This window comes from Mytilus trossulus, chromosome 1 (genome assembly GCF_036588685.1).
Source record: "Mytilus trossulus isolate FHL-02 chromosome 1, PNRI_Mtr1.1.1.hap1, whole genome shotgun sequence".
NCBI lineage: Eukaryota > Metazoa > Mollusca > Bivalvia > Mytilida > Mytilidae > Mytilus > Mytilus trossulus.
This window is the reverse complement of record NC_086373.1, coordinates 62,092,208-62,110,307: the sequence shown is the minus strand read 5'-3', so window position 1 is coordinate 62,110,307 and position 18,100 is coordinate 62,092,208. Positions and strand designations below refer to the sequence as shown.

Below are 18,100 nucleotides of genomic sequence, written 5' to 3'. Positions count from 1 at the left end.
TTCACCTTGTTTATGCCACTCTTCAAAATACGTTTTATATTGTGCGTGTATACAAATTGTTTATGTACCGAAATTGTCTTTTGCTGTAGACTGCATGCTAATCCCTTGGTGATTACATATTTGCCTGTTGCTGTATCTTCAAATACACCTAACATTTAAATGTATTTATATATGATGACATTCCAATTCTGTGCAATTACCGGTAAAGTTAGAAATAACAAACTACTATTTTTCAGGAATAGTAAGTATGATCACAAGTTGGTAGTGTGAACACTAATAACTTTACCCTGTGATCATGGCAGATCCTAGCTTCAGGCAATCAGTCGGTGGACGGCGTTTACTCGTTTTACTCTTGCTACTGATAATAATATCACTAGTAATTGCAATAATAGTGATAGTTATTAATACTCATAGCAATAGAAAGAAACTCACTACCTGTGGTAGAAAAGAGAAAGGACAGTATGGCCACATTGATCTAAAAGAATCCGACAATCCTTCTGTTTTTCGCGATTTGACTTCAAAAGAAATTGAAGCTTTAATGAATTATTTACATAGGCAACATAGTCTTAATTTAGTCAAAGCAGCGGACATGAAAGTAAATTCTAGTTATGTTTACTCGTGCGAAATGCATCTACCTAGCAAGAGCTCAGCCATTGATCATCTTGACAATAATGCGAAAAAGCCTCCAAGGGAAGCGCATGTCATTATCTTCAGAGGAGATAAACAAAAACCAGACATTGAAGAAATAATCGTTGGTCCTTTACCCAATCCAACTGGTCATAGACCTGTTCCACATAAAAGGAAGTCAATTCCTTTTATATATCGGCCCACGACCGGACCGGAACATATCGCGGTAATAGATATGCTAAATGTAAAAATCGACAACCTTCTTGGAACAATGCTTGAAGAGTTGTACGGGGGACGACTTTTAAATTGTGATAGTAAATGCTTAATCATTCGGTACATAACACCGGTAGCGTCTGCACTGTCTGGGGAAAGAAGACGTAAAACATGGTATTGGGTGTCGCAATTTGCTGAATATTACATCCTACATCCTCTGGATTTTGCTGTATTGGTAGACATGGACGTAACGAATAATACAATAGAAAACATATGGTTTAATGGACAACTTCATGACAATCTATTGGGTGTTTTAAATTATTACAGTGCAAATAAGGGTTCTATTACTAAAATTCAGTTTCCAAATGTGAACACTGATAGTGTTTCTGCAGCGAAACAACGCGGCACACCACCAATTAGTCCTCCTTTAAGAAATCCAGTACAAGTCTCACCTGATGGAAAAAGATATAATGTGAACGATCGTCATGTTAATTATATGTCCTGGGAATTTGATTTCCGGATGTCGACAACAAAAGGTCCACAAATATATGATTTAAAATTCAAGAAAGAAAGGATAGCATATGAAATAGGCTTACAAGACATTGCCGTCTTTTATTCAGGGTACAAACCCATGCAAGCTATGGCTAATTATTTAGATAGTGTAGGGTTACCCGGATCCCGTGCACAAGGTTTAGTACCTGGTGTCGATTGTCCAAAGGACGCAACATTTGTAGGGACGACGTTGCTGGTGGAGTCCGATGGTCCTTTTTCGTATGAAAACGTATTCTGTCTGTTTGAATATAATACAGGCATGCCATTACGGAGACACCACTCCTACTCATTTAATTATGGTAGGTTTTATGAAGGAATGGAAACGACAGTACTGGTTTTGAGAACAATTATCGTTATTATCAACTATGACTATATTATCGATTTCATATTGTATCCAAATGGTGCAGTGCAAGTAAAAGCCGTTTCCACTGGCTACGTATCAGGTACATTTTATACTAAAAAGGAAACAAAATACAGTTTTAAACTTCATGAGAATTTGGCAGCTAACATACACCATCATATGTTTAGTTTTAAAGCCGATTTAGATATAAAAGGAAATGAAAATAGATTTGCGACTGTTGACATTGAAACGGAAGATTTACCGAATAAATTTTCAAAAAACCCAGATTCAAGATTAATTCAACATAAATTTTCTTCAACTCTTAAGAAAACGGAAGAGGAAGCTTCGTATAAATTTGATTTTGAAACTCCAAAATATTTACTTCTTTACAAAGAAGATGACAAGACAAGGAAATCTTACAAAAAGAGTAAAAGTTATCGTATACTGAACACGGGAATGTCTAAACAAATCCTACAAGAGGGCAAAGGTAACGAACCTAGTATAAGTTGGGCTAGATATCAAGTTGCAGTGACCAAATATAAAGACTCAGAACCCACCAGTAGTTCTATATACTCAATACTAGATGCTGAAGACCCAGTTGTACATTTTCAGAACTTTATTGATGATAATGAATCAGTTGTTGATGAGGTAAATGTATAAATAACCAATACTGTGGATTCATTAATATTCGTTTGATACCAATTTTCGTGGATTTCGTGGGTACAGGAGAACCACATATTCAAATGTTCAACGAATAACAAATTTTCTAAAGGAATGAGTGGAGACTTTGCCAAAACCACGAAATTAAATATCCAGGAATATGTAAATTTTCCTCAAACCTCGAAAATTGGTACCCACGAAAATAAATGAATCCACAGTAAGTCATTAAAGATCTCTCAAGGTTCAAATTTTCATTAAAAAAAAGGAGATGAAAGAAACACTTGAACACTCGTCCGGGTCAAACTATTTCTATCAATGTCTGAACATGATATAACAAATACCAATTGTGTTTGGAACATCACTTATAACCACAATCAACAATATAGAAGATAACAAAAAGTAAGTTACACAATGTGTCATGTTGTACAAATAAAATGAAAAATAAAAACACACTTTATAAGATTATGTACGGTGTCTGAAAGCAGACCGTGGCTCATGTATGTAACTTAAAGTTACTGATATGCAGTATCCGTCATACTCTAAAGTCGTTGGCTGTATTGCACAGTACATTTCAAACTGAAATGACATCAACAATACAGGAAGACAATGATTAACTTATGCAAACGATGCTTAAAATAAAACCATTTAAAACAAAAACAGACAAAAGAAACATTTTAAGTAAGCAAATTAATGTATAATATAAAATTTAAAAAAAAAATGTTTATAGACTGAGATTTTTTATATTTAAAGGTGACTTTGTATCTAATATGTTTGTAGGATTTAGTAGCATGGATCACTATGGGAGTTCAACATATTCCACACACTGAAGACTTGCCAATTACCACTACCCCGGGGATGGAAGTAAGCTTTTATCTATTACCATACAACTATTTTGATGAAGATCCAGCAATATCATCATTGAATGCTGTTTGTATAGAACCAATAAACAAGCTGAAGCATAAGACATCTATCAAAATAAACCGATATGGTGTTGCGCAAAATTTTGAATGTCTGCCAGAGGAAGACAAATACGATGAAGAAATTAAGAAGAATCCTTCTATAATCCTTGATGCTTGATCATGAGAAGACAATGTCGCTTTACATCGATATTTGCTGTCTTCGTTTAGAATAATTGTCAGACATATTATTTGATAACGTATATGGGTTTTTTGGTTGTTTTTTGGTATTCATCAATATATTGCTTGCTGTTAACAATTTACTTCGCTAGTCCAACATTCTAGTGAAGGGTCTCTTTATCTTAACAAGAAATAAAGGATTTCTCTCTGTTTAACAATAATACATGATTACATAAATGTATCTATTTTTTGAATTTTATTTTAATTAATAATGTATATGCAGCATTAATATAATTAATCAGTTATCGCTACGAAAATTTTTGATCAGAGGCCTATTTAAAATATTATAAGTAAAATCTTGCTTTGTGATAAACTTTAGTTTTACAGGTACCAAGGGCAAGAATATTGCATTAAAAAGCAAAATATATTTAAATTGATGGACGAAATTTTAACAAAACAATACAATATAATTATCAAAAAAAATCCGTAAAATCCGTTCATAATTTAGATGCCATGTGTTTTCCTTACTAAGTGTATGTAAAGTATGTTAGAAACTAGTAGTTCACTCTACGAATTTTTTAAGTGTACATTGTATTTCAATATTGCAAATCAAAATACAACCAGCAATAATGTTGGATATTCTTTTAAGTGTAAATAAAACTGTGTGTACTATGTGTCTTTACTAGTATTCACATATGCTTGGGTCATTAAAATATATACTTTCTAGTAAATCATATGCAGTTGATTTACTAAACATAAAATATTTATGATGGTTTACACCCATCTACAGATGATTTTGAATAACTGGATTTAGTTGATATATTTGATGCTTTCGAAAGTCTTCCAGAAAATGAACCTGTTTCTGTCGAGTTCTTTATTGGAGTGCGTGTTTCAGGTCTTTTACTGATCTGGGTTGTCGGACGACTGTTTATCAGTGGAAGTGTATAATTATCCTTTTTGGTCTTTTGGTCACTTGAAAGTTGGTTACATGGATCAAGGTTCCTAAAGTTGTCAAATAAGATTCTTGATTTTTCGGATGGATATATACAATATTTATATCTTTAAAAGAATGTATTAGTACTTTGAATTGTTTTCTTTCTTCAGTGGTGGACGTTTTCAAATTATGAAGTGTAATAAAAACTTGGCTATTGGAGCCGTATTCTTTTACATAATCTAGCTCCTTTTTATGCTCATTAACTTTTTCGATCAACCCCGAAATATTTTCCTCCTGCTTTTGAATGTTTGACGATTTCAAAAGATGCACAGTTGATAATTCTGATAGCAATGCATGTTCTAATGCTTCAAGGCGATCAATAATGTTTTGCTTAATTGCAGAAATAGATTTCTGTATATCGTCCTTTTGCTTGTCTAGTCTTTTTAAATTTTCGGTTCGGTTCTGAGTTATTTTTTTCAATAATTGAATATCTTCTTCCATATCTTTAGTCAGTGTCTGTAACAGAGGCGATTGTTTGATTCCCTTAGCTACAAAATCTAATGACTGCATTCTATCGCATCCTCGATGTTTTTCCGTCATGCATGATCGACAACACAGGGCATCATGGTATGCACAGTACAGATCTACAATTAAATCAGAGTGCAAAGGACAATACTTTTGAGCGGTTAAATTTGAGGATACCTCTGGCGGCATAACTTCTATTTTCTTTAGTGTATGAGACAGAGTAATTTTATTTATTCGATGCGCGTTATTACAGTTCTGGCATAATGATTCCATACAGTCACAACACCAGCTTACTGCTTCTGATGAAGTCTTTTCTCTTTGACAAGGTTCACAAAACGGAATTGAAGACATAGTTATTATCTACAAAAAAACGTTAGCATGAGAAATTCATGTACTGTACATATGAATAACATAATGATGGTCGATTACAGGGGGGGAAAAAAATCAATGAAGTCAAAGCATTAGTCAACTTCGAGTTTCCCGAACTATGATTAAAATGAACAACAGGGTCTGGCGTCAGAAAACATGTTTAACCCCGCCATATTATATACATGTAGATGCCCGTCGCTAATCAGGAGCCTTTATTTCATTGGTTGTCGTTTGTTGCTGTATATATATAAGCGTTTTGTTTAATTATACTTTTTCACTTTTTTGGTCTTTTGGAAAATGTTGTTTGTGCGTAGTGTTTTTAGACTTTTCTACAACGAAATTTGTTTGACATGCACACTTATAAAAATTGCGGTTTTTATCCAACGCAATCATAGGTTTGAACGTATTTTCAATTTTGACTCATATTTAATTATCATAACGGTTATTAACTTGTCTCAAACAGAACCACTTTCTTTTTTAATTTTCCAAACCATTTGACTTCAGTCTATTCAGTTTCAAAGTGAGTGTATTTCAGCTAATTAATATATAAAGATACAGAGGAGGCTTCAGAAAGATACTGCCTCAGCAATGCCAAATTAGTACTTTAATCATTGAACCCATTACCTGACTTCATATTGTCAAAGATAATATAAATTCTATAGGGCAAAGTAAATGATTATGTACAAGGGGAAAATGTTCGTTTTAACACTTTGTTGACTTGATATGCAGTGATTATAAAGTTAGTTGTGATCATACCTCATGAGACGGTCTTGCTGTTCAGTGACCGATCATATGCACCTTTTACAGGAAGTTCGTTTGGAAACTTCCTATAAAGTTTACGCATTTTTACATTATATTATTAGGGCATCCGACGCCATAAATTGAGATTCCTTTTAATCAACTAGAGATGTCATTACATTTACACATTGCACCAATAGAACGAATTACAACCACGATTTTCCTTATCTTTTTACGCATATAATGTGAAAATATAGAATAAACAAAGAAATCATATATACTTACGTACAATGCTTTATGCATGTGCAGGATTAGTATTTGTATACTATGTCGTTAAAAAGTTAATCATATGTTGTGTTCAAAACGATATTAAATGGAGCAATGACTTTTTGAAAGAGAATATCTAACTACATATAATTATAACAATAAGACTAACTGATCCGAAAGATCAAACTGACAACAGTAATTTAAATAGCTTAATCAGGAAAACAATTGCCATTATATATTTTCACATTATATATATACAATCAAAAGTGTGTTAGAAATCTTACAAACATGTGAGTTGCTTCATTCTGTGATGGAAGCTTTGATAGATAATAATCGACATTTGGCCAGATAAGATAATTGTTTTAAAGGTATTTATCAAGGTTCGTTTCCGTCATCTTTTCTTTCAGTTATTGATATCAGACTACATGCATATCAAATTTTATAAAGCATGGCCCAATACAAACCATAACACCCAATGGTAAATAGTTTGATACATATTATAAATAACGATAACATTTTACTAACAAAATTAGTACTACAAATCTCCAAAGAGTTGTTGCAAGGATTCTTTAGTGTGCAGAGAGTGTGTCACTGTTATGTACCAAATTACAAAACAAACATTTTCGACAAGCAAGTATCAAATTTTAACACAACTTTATTTAGTGTGCGTATATTCTATAAGAAGAGAGATAACTTTTTTTTACATACATACCAAAAACGTAATACATATTTCTTTCACATGCCCCTAGTTTTGTTTGGGGATAACCCTGATTTTGATAACATTTTTCAAATATCACATTAGGATCAAGTTGCGGATCCAAGATTTCTTTATAAGGAGGACATAAAATGGATACTTTTTAGACAATTTTGAACGATTTTATGCTGATTATTCAATCCGAAAAAAGCCTATGCCTAAGAGGGGTGTCTGTTTTGCTGTTAGGGATGTACAAATACTCGGCAATCTCATCGGAATTCTTTTCTTTGACCAGGTTAAACCCGGTATAGATTTATTTTGGTCATCTCCATGGAATTATCCAATCAAGAAGCAAAGTCCATGCTGAAGTAGGTGTTTGTTTTGCTGTTCGGGATTGCAGGTACTTGTTATTTTCCTTTACTAGACTAAGTATACATTTGTACCTTATTAATAAGGTATTTTTTTTTATGGGGGGGGGGGGGGGGGGGGGGGGATCTGAGACAAGTGCCGGTGTTCGAGATGTACAAATTCTTAGTCACATCTGATCGGAATACGTTTCTTCATATATAAGGAACGTGTCACGGATATACTGCGTGTAACTGTGTTGTATCAGTTCATTTTGGAGATCAAAAACATTTTAAAGGCTTAATTGCCTCAACCCTACATACTGCCTTTTCCCATTGGCAGTCTTATTTGCACACCGACATCACAGATGATACACATCTTAACCTCACCTAACACCCTTTTTTTTTGGGAGGGGGGGGGGGTGAATTTGATTTCCCACATGACGACAAACGGTTAAATCTTTCCATAATTGTAGTGATTAAAACTCTTTATCCTGCAATTGGGTGTCCTATTATACAGATACAGCCCTACAGATATCGCTATGATATGAGTATATTGTATAAACCTGTGTGACCTCAGAACGTGTATTGCAGTCGCATTCCAATGACGTATCAATTGCGAATTAACGATTACTTAAATACGTTATGTTTATTTGTTTTCAAACATTTCTTTAGAGTAATAAGAATCACACCAATTTTCTGATTACATACACACACGAACATCAGTCTTTTCTACGATGACAACTATCCATTTCAAAACCTGAATGTGTATTATTGTGTAACAAAAACAACCATGATCAACCATGTCAATTTCAGCATGCATGTTTAGTGAATGTCGAGTCTGAAGCGAGGGACAATTCGTACAATTCTGTTTCAAATTGGACAATGTTTTGTTATTTGTTCCTATTGTTGAAATTAGTTGTTATGTTAAAATAGATAGTTATTCACCTTGAGCGATGTATTATTGTTGACCATTCGAGATTCTTTTTATGCGAAACTCGTCTTCAGCTGAATGTGTGCTTACTGTATCGTATTACTACACGGGCCTCAAGGGATTTCATATCGAAAATAATTGCAAACCATTTGTTTTGTGTCTTTCAAACACAAATGATATTTACAGGATAAAGATAACAACTGTTTAGTGTCTTTAAATATCAGCTGTATTTGTACTCGGCACGAAACAGGTGTAATAGCTCGCTAAAAGCTCGCATACACCTTGTTTCCTAGCCTCTTACAAATGCAGCTGATTTAAAGACACTAAACAGTTATTAGATATAGGAAGATGTGGTATTAGTGCCAATGAGACAACTCTCCATCCAAATAACAATTTTAAAAAAGTAAACCATTATAGGTCAATGTACGGCCTTCAACACGGAGCCTTGGCTCACACCGAACAACAAGCTATAAAGGGCCCCAAAATTGCTAGTGTAAAACCATTCAAACGGGAAAACCAACGGTCTAATCTATATAAAAAAACCGAGACTATATCTACTCCGTTTGACGGTAGCTGTAGCTAACAATACGATGTAACGAATGAAGATAAAATTTTAAGGCTCATTTGATTCGAGAGCAGAAAATGGACGTATCACGCGTACGATTGACGATAAAGAACCTTTCAACATTCGTTCAATCGTCTTTCGAGACAGCGATTTGTTGTTCATTTGTCAATACATACCCGTCTCTTTGTCATTTTATTTTTTCTTGAATGAATTGATACATATAGCTTTAATAAGGCAATTGGTTATCCATTTTCATTTTTCTTACATTTAAGGGATAATCGTAAGGATTTCAGGGGTGAGGATTAAAAAAGTTAATGCACTGGCCTGGTCAGAGCTAAAAAAAAAGTCTTGCATAAGACCGGATGAAAATGAATATTCCGCAACACAAAATGCAGAAAAAAAATTTGTGTACAAAATTAAAGCCTGAAAAATATTTAATCGCGCGCGAAAAATTAGTGACAACAGATGATAATAAATGTTCAATCCAACACCTCCTCCATCTCCCAAAAATCTTAAAGATCGTCCCTATTTAATGGCGGGAACCTAATATTACATATTTCATTAAGGCTTCAGGTCTCGTAAACGACCGATCTTGTTTGTTGCATGTTAGTGTTATTTTTTTCTATCTGATGAGTTAAGCCTTTTTAACTGATTTTTATAGTTCGTTCTTATGTTGTACTGTTACACCACTGTCCCAGGTTAGGGGAGGGTTGGGATCCCGCTAACATGTTTAACCCCGCCACATTATTTATCATTATGTGCATGCCCAAGTCAGGAGCCTGTAATTCAGTGGTTTTCGTTTGTTTATGTGTTACATATTTGTTTTTTCGTTCATTTTTTTTTTACATAAATAAGGCCCTTAGTTTTCTCGTTTGAATTGTTTTACATTGTCTTATCGGGGCCTTTTATAGCTGACTATGCGGTATGGGCTTTGCTCATTGTTGAAGTCCGTACGGTGACCTATAGTTGTTAATGTTTGTGTCATTTTGGTCTTTTGTGGATAGTTGTCTCATTGGCAATCATACCACATCTTCTTTTTATAGTGTTATAGTTGATGGTTATAATACGCCATAACCTTAATTTCAGATTGTTTTAGTCCGAGAAACTAAAAGATGATTCTCAGGTGAAATATCCATTAACGTCAGCTAAAATCCTTTCAAATATCTTTAGTTTTGAAAATACAAAAAAAACACCAATTTTATAGTTGTCCTGGTATGCATTGGCAGTTTCTATAGAAGATCGACTGGAATACCTCTGCGTAAATTAAACATCTGGTAAGAAAACAGAAAAAGTATAAACAAGATTCTTAGATTTATAAAATATCGTCACCTTTTAACCTTAAACGTGAATGTCCACAGAGAGGCTACATTTTTATTTAACATTTATCGTTTTTTTACTATTGGCTAAAACGTATTCACTGTATACCACATGGTGCTGTCAGAAGCATTCACATCATGTGAAAATCGTAAAAGAAATCTTCAGATAATGAAACTCATATAAAGTTCTTGAAATTTATGATAAATATAAACAATTGATTCAAAATTCTATAAAGATATGCTATATAATTCATAGACTAAGTGGTTGTATATAAAATAGTTGAATTTGAGTCGATTTTGTAATAGTTTGAAGCTCCTGCGTTTTGAGAAAATGAATACGTCGACTCAATTAAATTAGTATCTCTTAAATTTAACATAATTGGCCTTCAGTTCTTAACCCAAAATCTGCTACAATGTGTTTCAATGAATTCCTGTTTATTTATAAAATCTTACCAACGAATATTTCCATAACATAACAAGTGTGGACACAGATCAGTGTGGATAGTATGTTTCTCAATAACATAAATACAAGTTTAAGTTAAGAATGGTGCAGCATATATAGTCGTTTGATTTATCACTTACGAACCGTTGTCTTACAGCAGAAAATGTATTTGCAATAGGGTGGCATGAGTTTTTAAGATTTTTACATGTTCATCAAGTCGAAATTTTAAAAAAAACTTTTGTATTTTTTATGATAGCATAGCAAATCTGTTGGTGTTCCACACTGCTAAAAGTCAGTTAATTCATCTTTAAGAATAAGTGCGGCAACCAATTTCAAAATAAGAAGACTTAGTATAGTAGATAAAAATTAAAAAAAGTCCATACATTTTAGCGGTAAACCATTTTTTGAACATTTATTTACACTTTTGTACATTGTATTTCATATTTATATAGATTTTCAGGGGTTTTGTTCTACGGAATCAGTTTACAGATTTCGCTTAATTCACTATGAATTGAAATAAATGAAACCCTCAATAGAGAGGGTTTACCTTTTAAATTGTTGTTATTTCATTGTCGAGACGAGCATGACAAACATGACCAAAACATTCAAGTCTTTATTGTCCCTTTTGTCTGTTGTAAAATTCAATCCAGCCGGGAAGGGGGAAAAGGGGGGGGGGCACTTTAGAAGGACTTAAGTTTTTTAATGCTTTTGAAGCTATCGTAGAAATTCTTACGTAATTAACTTTAAATTTATCAAGTTTAAACATGTTTAAAATGACGTCAACAGTTGCAGGTAGGTATTTTTAAGATAAATGACTAAATGTGGATTAATTATTTATTAGTATTGCTGTAAAAGTTTCCAGTTTTGTTATACACATAAGTTAAAATACATGTTTTAATGTCTTCAAATTATAATTAAACATCATTTGAAACGATAAATGAAAACATAATTTAAATGTAAGTAATCAATACAAGGAAGCTAAGTGTAGTTAAAAAAACAAGTGTTTTAATTCCTAAGAAATATTTCGGATTTTTAATGTAGTATAGAATTTTGATTGAAGTGATGTGTCACATATTCAATCATTTTCCTGTGCCTTCGTTCTTCTTTCTCCTCTTTGTACGTTTTAAAGTCCTTAACTATTGCAGAAAACGATTTATCTCTCCGAATGATGTCTGGTAGTTGTGCTCTTTCTACCATTTTCCTAAAACTCTCATCCTTTTTATGCTTCGGTGCTGTCATTTCTTGCATAACTAGTTCTGTCTCATGTTCCATGAATCTCCTTAGAGCAGCCTGTGTTTTGCACTCCCCGGGGAATATGTTCTTTCGTTGTGGCCTCTCAACCTCCAGTTTAGCCTTTGCTTTCATTGTAAGTTGAGGCTCTTTATGAGCTTTGACTTTTTTCTCTTTCATAAACAGTTTCTTAGTAGCACTTTTCCAAAGACAAAGAGCATTGTAATGTGAGTTACTCAAACTTTTATTGTCCGTTTCTTTTTCTACTGGTTCCATTGTTGAAATTTGAGGAAAAGTTCTATTCAGTGCAGCAAGTGTTAGAGTGCTGCGTTGAGGTGAAAGAGAAAGTAATGTTTCCGGGTCATCCTTTTCCGGATTTGCAATTGTCTGGAAAGTATTTGGTCTAGGTTTTTGTTTCCTTTTCCGCTTCCTACGTTTGGCTTTTCCTTCTAGAGGATCGTCTTTGAATGGATCATATTTATCAAAACTATGAAGTTGATATACCCGAGCGTATGCTAAAGTTTTTAAGTGGTCGTCTTTAGCCTGTTGTACATTTTTAGAACAAATTTCTTCTGCAATTTTAGAATTTATGTCTATTTTATGAACAGCATTTTCATATCTCCACCTCTCGTGGTCCATTTTTTGTTTAGTTAAGTTTGCTGTTTCTGGTTTGGAATACTGAATCCCTTCAGAGAATGATTGACAACATGGTGCCAGTTCTGGCATCTTTTAAGTAATCTGAAACACACAAAAAAAATGTAGAATAACAAAATATAGAAGCGAATGTATGTGGTAAGATTGCCAATGAAATAACATTTCACTAATTTGACTAAATGACCTAAATGTTAACAACTATAGGTCACAGTATGGCCATCAATAATGAGCAAAACTCATATTTTATTGTATGCTATTGTAAAAATCTCCGAAATGAAGAATGTAAGACAATTCAAACGAGAAAACAAATGGCATGAAAGGCTGATACTTTACTAGTAATAAGCATAAAACCAACTAATGATTTTTAAATGCTTTTGTTTGTGTATATATACCACGTTAAAGCGTACAAAACAACACCAATATTGAAAAAAAAGGAAAATTTGTAAATATATACTCTATAAATATTTCCTATAAAAGATATCCTTTATTATTGTTTTGTACACAATTTATGAGTACATAATTTATATATTGTGTACATGTATTGTTATATTTTCACTTATCTATTATATAATTGTTTATGATTTAAAAATATTCCATAATATAAAACAATGAAGTATACCAGTCAAAATGATAGTGGAAATTCGAGAACAATGATTTCCTTCCGAAAAAAAAATATGAACAGCTAAGAACGTGTTCTAATGTATGAAAAGTGTCACCTAAACATAACACAGAGACTGGTTTTACTTCCTAATAATCTATATTTTTTAATACTTAGTATATTATATAAGTGAAATCCTTACCGTTTGATGTTGAGATGTCCATTTCTTATTTGATAAAATTCCAATTTAGAAAAATATTAAAACCGAATATCATGGCATGCAGATACTTCAAAATAAGCCTTGAAATGTTCTCAAGTATAAAAATGATTTCAAATTATTAGTTAATGAACTGAAAATCAAGATGGTATTTAAAGTTTGACCTTGCTTATTTTGATTTGAGATTTAAGTTCTCTTCAATTTGGCAATTTTCATTTTAAAATTATTTCTTAAGAAGAAATAAAAATACTATAGCTAACTCAAATAATGACAAATTCATTTAAATAGTTCGTTATCCGTGTATCCACTTAAGAAAGCTATTCACACTTTAATTAAGAAGGACCACAATGCCAAGGATTTAAAAAAAGTATTTTAGCTTTCATGAAGAACAATCTATATATGTCGTTAAAAAATTTAAAAGTATTGTTGAGAAAAAAATATTTTGAAATAATTGAAACCAGATATGAAAAAAATGATACCTAATTAAATGTATTCGTGTTTGTAGTACCATATTGCTCCAGTCACATATTGAAAAGGTTGGCATACATTTTTTTTTTTATCAAATCAACTTGTTGAAAACCTCGTAAATTTTACTTTAAAATTGCCGGCATCACTTCTTACTATTAAATTAGTTACTGTTGCAGTAGCTTATCAGCGGTGCTATCAAATACTGACGTTTTAGTACGAAAAAAATTATGTTCCTTGCTTAACCTAAGGCACAGTAGACTTAGTGTAATTCTTTGACAAAGCTATTCCCATAGCACTTAACAGTGTATTTTTATTAGTTGTTTTTAACTTTGCACTAGCTGTCAGTAATTGCGAGTAATCTCATATATGTATACTAATTTTATATTAGTGTCTTTTTGTTTTTGGGATGTAAAAGTACCCATCCACGTCCACTCTGTGTATTTTGTATTTTTATTTGTATCTGATGAGTTAAAAAGTTTTCAACTGATTATTGACACCACTGTCCCAGGTTAGGGGGAGGGTTGGGATCCCGCTAACAAGTTTAAAACCACGACACTCTCTGCATGTAAATGCCTATCACAAAGCAGGAGACTTAAATTCAGTGGTTGTCTTTTTTTTGCTGTGTTACATCTTTATTTTTCGTTATTTTTTTTGTACATGAATTAGGCCGTTAATTTATTAGGCCGTTAATTTTCTTGTTTGAATTGTTTTACATATGTCATTTCGGTGCCTTATATAGCGGATTATGTGGTATGGGCTTTGCTTATTGTTGTTCTGTGTCGTTTAGTCTCTTCGGAAGAGTTGTCTCATTGGCAATCATACCAAATCTTCTTTTTTATACATGAGAAAAATTATCTTTGACAAAAAAGAAATACTAGGTAAAACAATATATCACTGGAAGTAATGAAATTTAAAAGTAAAGTTTATGACCCTAACTATGATTTAAATAGCCACCAGAGCAGCTGAAAATGTATATTAATTTAAAGTATACCTTATTTAAATGACGAAACATTCAAAAATGCGATTGAATAGGAGGAATTTTGGTTTTTTTTCTATGCATATTGCGGGAAAAAAATATATCTCGGAATCATGCAAACGACTGTTGAAACTGTTGGCGGACTATACTAGATCTACAAAAATAAAATTAACGCCCTCATTTCATGGAAGAAACCTGCGGATGACTTCTTAAGGATTGAATGCCCTTAAATTACGATTCTAGACTAATGTTTTATTATTATAGTTTTGACAATTAAACCGGAAACTATGACAGATGGAAAAAACAACAAAATAAAAATATTTTCAACCATACAAGATCCACAAAAATGCAAAATGTGACGAAACCCGAAATGGGTAATTACCGTTGGAAGCCTTTTATCCACTTTATAGGTTGCTTTTGGTAAAATTTATAAGGGAGAGTTACACATGTTTGAAAGGAACATAGGAGAATCTGGTGACCTCATATTAAAATTGTTTTATTCTTATTGGAACGGTTTTCAGCTACAAAACCATTACCATTTTAAAAATAATCTGAAGGGGTTTATAGAAATATATTCCAGGTGGAACAAAATATGTTTAACAATTTTCGCTACTTTTACTGACATTTTAATTGACTGATTAAGTCAACTATCAACGACCAAAGGACCAGGATTGAATAAAAATCTACAGGTCAGAATCCATCTTAAAGAATGAACAAAACCCATACTGCATAGTATAAGCAGAAAAAGTAATAATAAGATGTAAATGCGAAAAAATAAATCATTAAAAACAAGAAATAAATTTGACAGACAGCAACCAACGACAACTATGCATACTACTTTGAACCATTCGGCAATCCTCGGTAAAATCTGCTACTATCCTTCTATCTTTTTAGACGAGGTTACGGAATCGGCCGAGTTGAGACAAATGGACTTGGTTGTCGTTTGTTTATGTGTTACACATTTGTTATTCGTTCATTTTTTTTACATAAATAAGGCCGTTAGTTTTCTCGTTTGAATTGTTTTACATTGTCTTATCGGGGCCTTTTATAGCTGACTATATGCGGTATGGGCTTTGCTCATTGTTGAAGGCCGTACGGTGACCTATAATTGTTTATGTTTGTGTCATTTTGGTCTTTTGTGGATAGTTATCTCATTGGCATCATACCACATCTTCTTTTTTTATATTTGGACAAGTGAATTCAATTATACCCAATTTCTATATACGTTATCCGTGTATCCAAGTAATGGAATGATATATTTGTGTGTTTTATGGAAGAATTTATATGAGCAATACACATTCCTCTGTTGTGCATTGCATTAAACTTATTGTTAGAATACCAGAGAGATACATGTACATTGTTACTCAAATCAAATTTTGAAAGTTTTTCAAATGTTTACATGATATGTGAATTGAACACAAGTATCCCCGCACGCATTTAAAAAGTCTTAACTAATATTCAAAATTCAAAAATCAAAATCTTATTCAGAAACTTACGACTTACCTCGATTTATTATCAGACAAAATACTGTGAAGATATCCATCGTAATGTTTATTTTTTGTACAATTAAACTAACTACAAATATCAATAAATATCACGAATTATCGACGATGTTGATTTATATCTAAGAAAAACGCAGATTCTTTCTCGTGTAAGAAACCCATTTACGTGACTTGGTAAAAAGATAGGCTTAAAAAGTTATACTGTTAATGAGAAAAGGTAACTTAATTATTTACCTCAAGTAGAACTAATTGCATCTAAACAAAAAGATATCCAAAACAGGCTTTTGTTGTTGATACATGTACAATATACGAACAAAAATTTCTGTTATTGTGGCGTTTTTATCTCTTGTCGTATCTTTCCCCGCTTTCCTTTCACTTTAGTCAGAAAAATACCAATAGATCAAGCGATTTCAAGGTACCCTTGTCGTTGAAAGAAAATTGCCATAATCGTCTTAATTTATAAAAAAATATTGAAATATAAGTTTAAAAAACGATCCGAAAATTGTCTATGTAGACTTTTAAAGAGTATCTTTTAGTTAATAAGCTTATATTGACAGAGAAATTATTTGTCATTTTCAGAAAAATATGTCATCGGGGTTTTAACATTTTATTGTCTGGCTATCTTTATTTTTAATCAGTTTAATAAAAAGTTCATTTATCATAGTATAGTTAAGTGTCGATCAGTGTATTTAAATAGACCACGCTAGGGACAAATTAAATGTGTATTGCCTCTATTATAGATGTATTGTCATATTACAAAACAAAATTAAAAATAATATATTTTAGATTTTTCTGAAAATGTAGACCACTGGAACAGTAATTACCTATCTATAAAAATATGGATACTAAATGTATAAGCAAATAAGATGACATTAAGGATAATCAATGGGAATGAATGTTGATTCAGAGGATTTAGATGAATTTTCTGGTGTTTCAGTGCATAATTATCTTTCTAAAGCTGTTCATTGATCAGATGTTTAAAATCATCGCTTGTGCATTTTCTGCTATTATACATGGATAAAATTTAATTATTAAACATCTAACTAAAGGTCAAAAACAAATATCAAGAGCTTTCACGCTGTAAAAGTGTACGCTTGCTATGAATAAGCACCAAACTCTAGGCAAATAGGTATGTCGAAAGGCAGATATTTTGATTCAGGTCATCATTTTCAAATGGAAATACAATCAATTTGACCATTCTATCAGGTCACTGACTTTCAATATGATTTCTGTTAGAATATTTATGCAGCTGAGTTTAGTGATCTATTTATTTTTGAAATCTGGTCTTAGCTTTAAGCTTCATCGTTGTTATTTGGCACAACTTTTTGGAATTTTGGATCCTCAATGCTCTTCAACTTTATACTTGTTTGGCTTTATACATATTTTGATTTGAGCGTCACTGGTGAGTCTTATGTAGACGAAACGCGCGTCTGGCGTACTAAATTATAATCCTGGTACCTTTGATAACTATTTACACCACTGGGTCGATGCCACTGCTGGTGGACGTTTCGTCCCCGAGGGTATCACCAGCCTAGTAGTCAACACTTCTGTGTTGACATGAATATCAATAATGTGGTCATTTTTTAAATTTTCCCTTTACAAAACTTTAAATTTTCGAAAAACTAAGAATTTTCTTATCCCAGGTATAGATTACCTTAACAGTATTTGGCACAACTTTTTGGAATTTTGGATCCTCAATGCTCTTCAACTTTATACTTGTTTGGCTTTATAAATATTTTGATTTGAGCGTCACTGATGAGTTTAATGAAGACGAAACGCGCGTCTGGCGTACTAAATTATAACCCTGGTACCTTTGATAACTATTTACACCACTGGGTCGATGCCACTGCTGGTGGACG

The 18,100-nt window shown here is 32.5% G+C and overlaps 2 protein-coding genes across 3 annotated transcripts; one reads left to right on the top strand and one right to left on the bottom strand.

Moving 5' to 3' along the window:
• Positions 1-295: 295 nt before the first annotated feature.
• Positions 296-3,600, top strand: LOC134685167 (putative amine oxidase [copper-containing]). Its single transcript, XM_063544682.1, has 2 exons — positions 296-2,380; positions 3,170-3,600. The coding sequence occupies exons 1-2, from the start codon at positions 296-298 to the stop codon at positions 3,467-3,469; spliced, it is 2,385 nt and encodes a 794-aa protein (XP_063400752.1). The 3' UTR covers positions 3,470-3,600.
• A 7,816-nt stretch (positions 3,601-11,416) lies between these two features.
• Positions 11,417-16,622, bottom strand: LOC134709336 (uncharacterized). Of its 2 annotated transcripts, none has more exons than XM_063569514.1 (2): positions 16,476-16,622; positions 11,417-12,564 (listed from the first exon to the last, which is right to left on the bottom strand). In XM_063569514.1, the coding sequence occupies exon 2, from the start codon at positions 12,550-12,552 to the stop codon at positions 11,629-11,631; it is 924 nt and encodes a 307-aa protein (XP_063425584.1). In that variant the 5' UTR covers positions 12,553-12,564; positions 16,476-16,622; the 3' UTR covers positions 11,417-11,628. The 2 variants fall into 2 exon arrangements, with proteins under 2 accessions (XP_063425584.1, XP_063425575.1); XM_063569505.1 differs by lacking the exon at positions 16,476-16,622 and adding an exon at positions 13,281-13,395.
• Between the last annotated feature and the right edge of the window lie 1,478 nt (positions 16,623-18,100).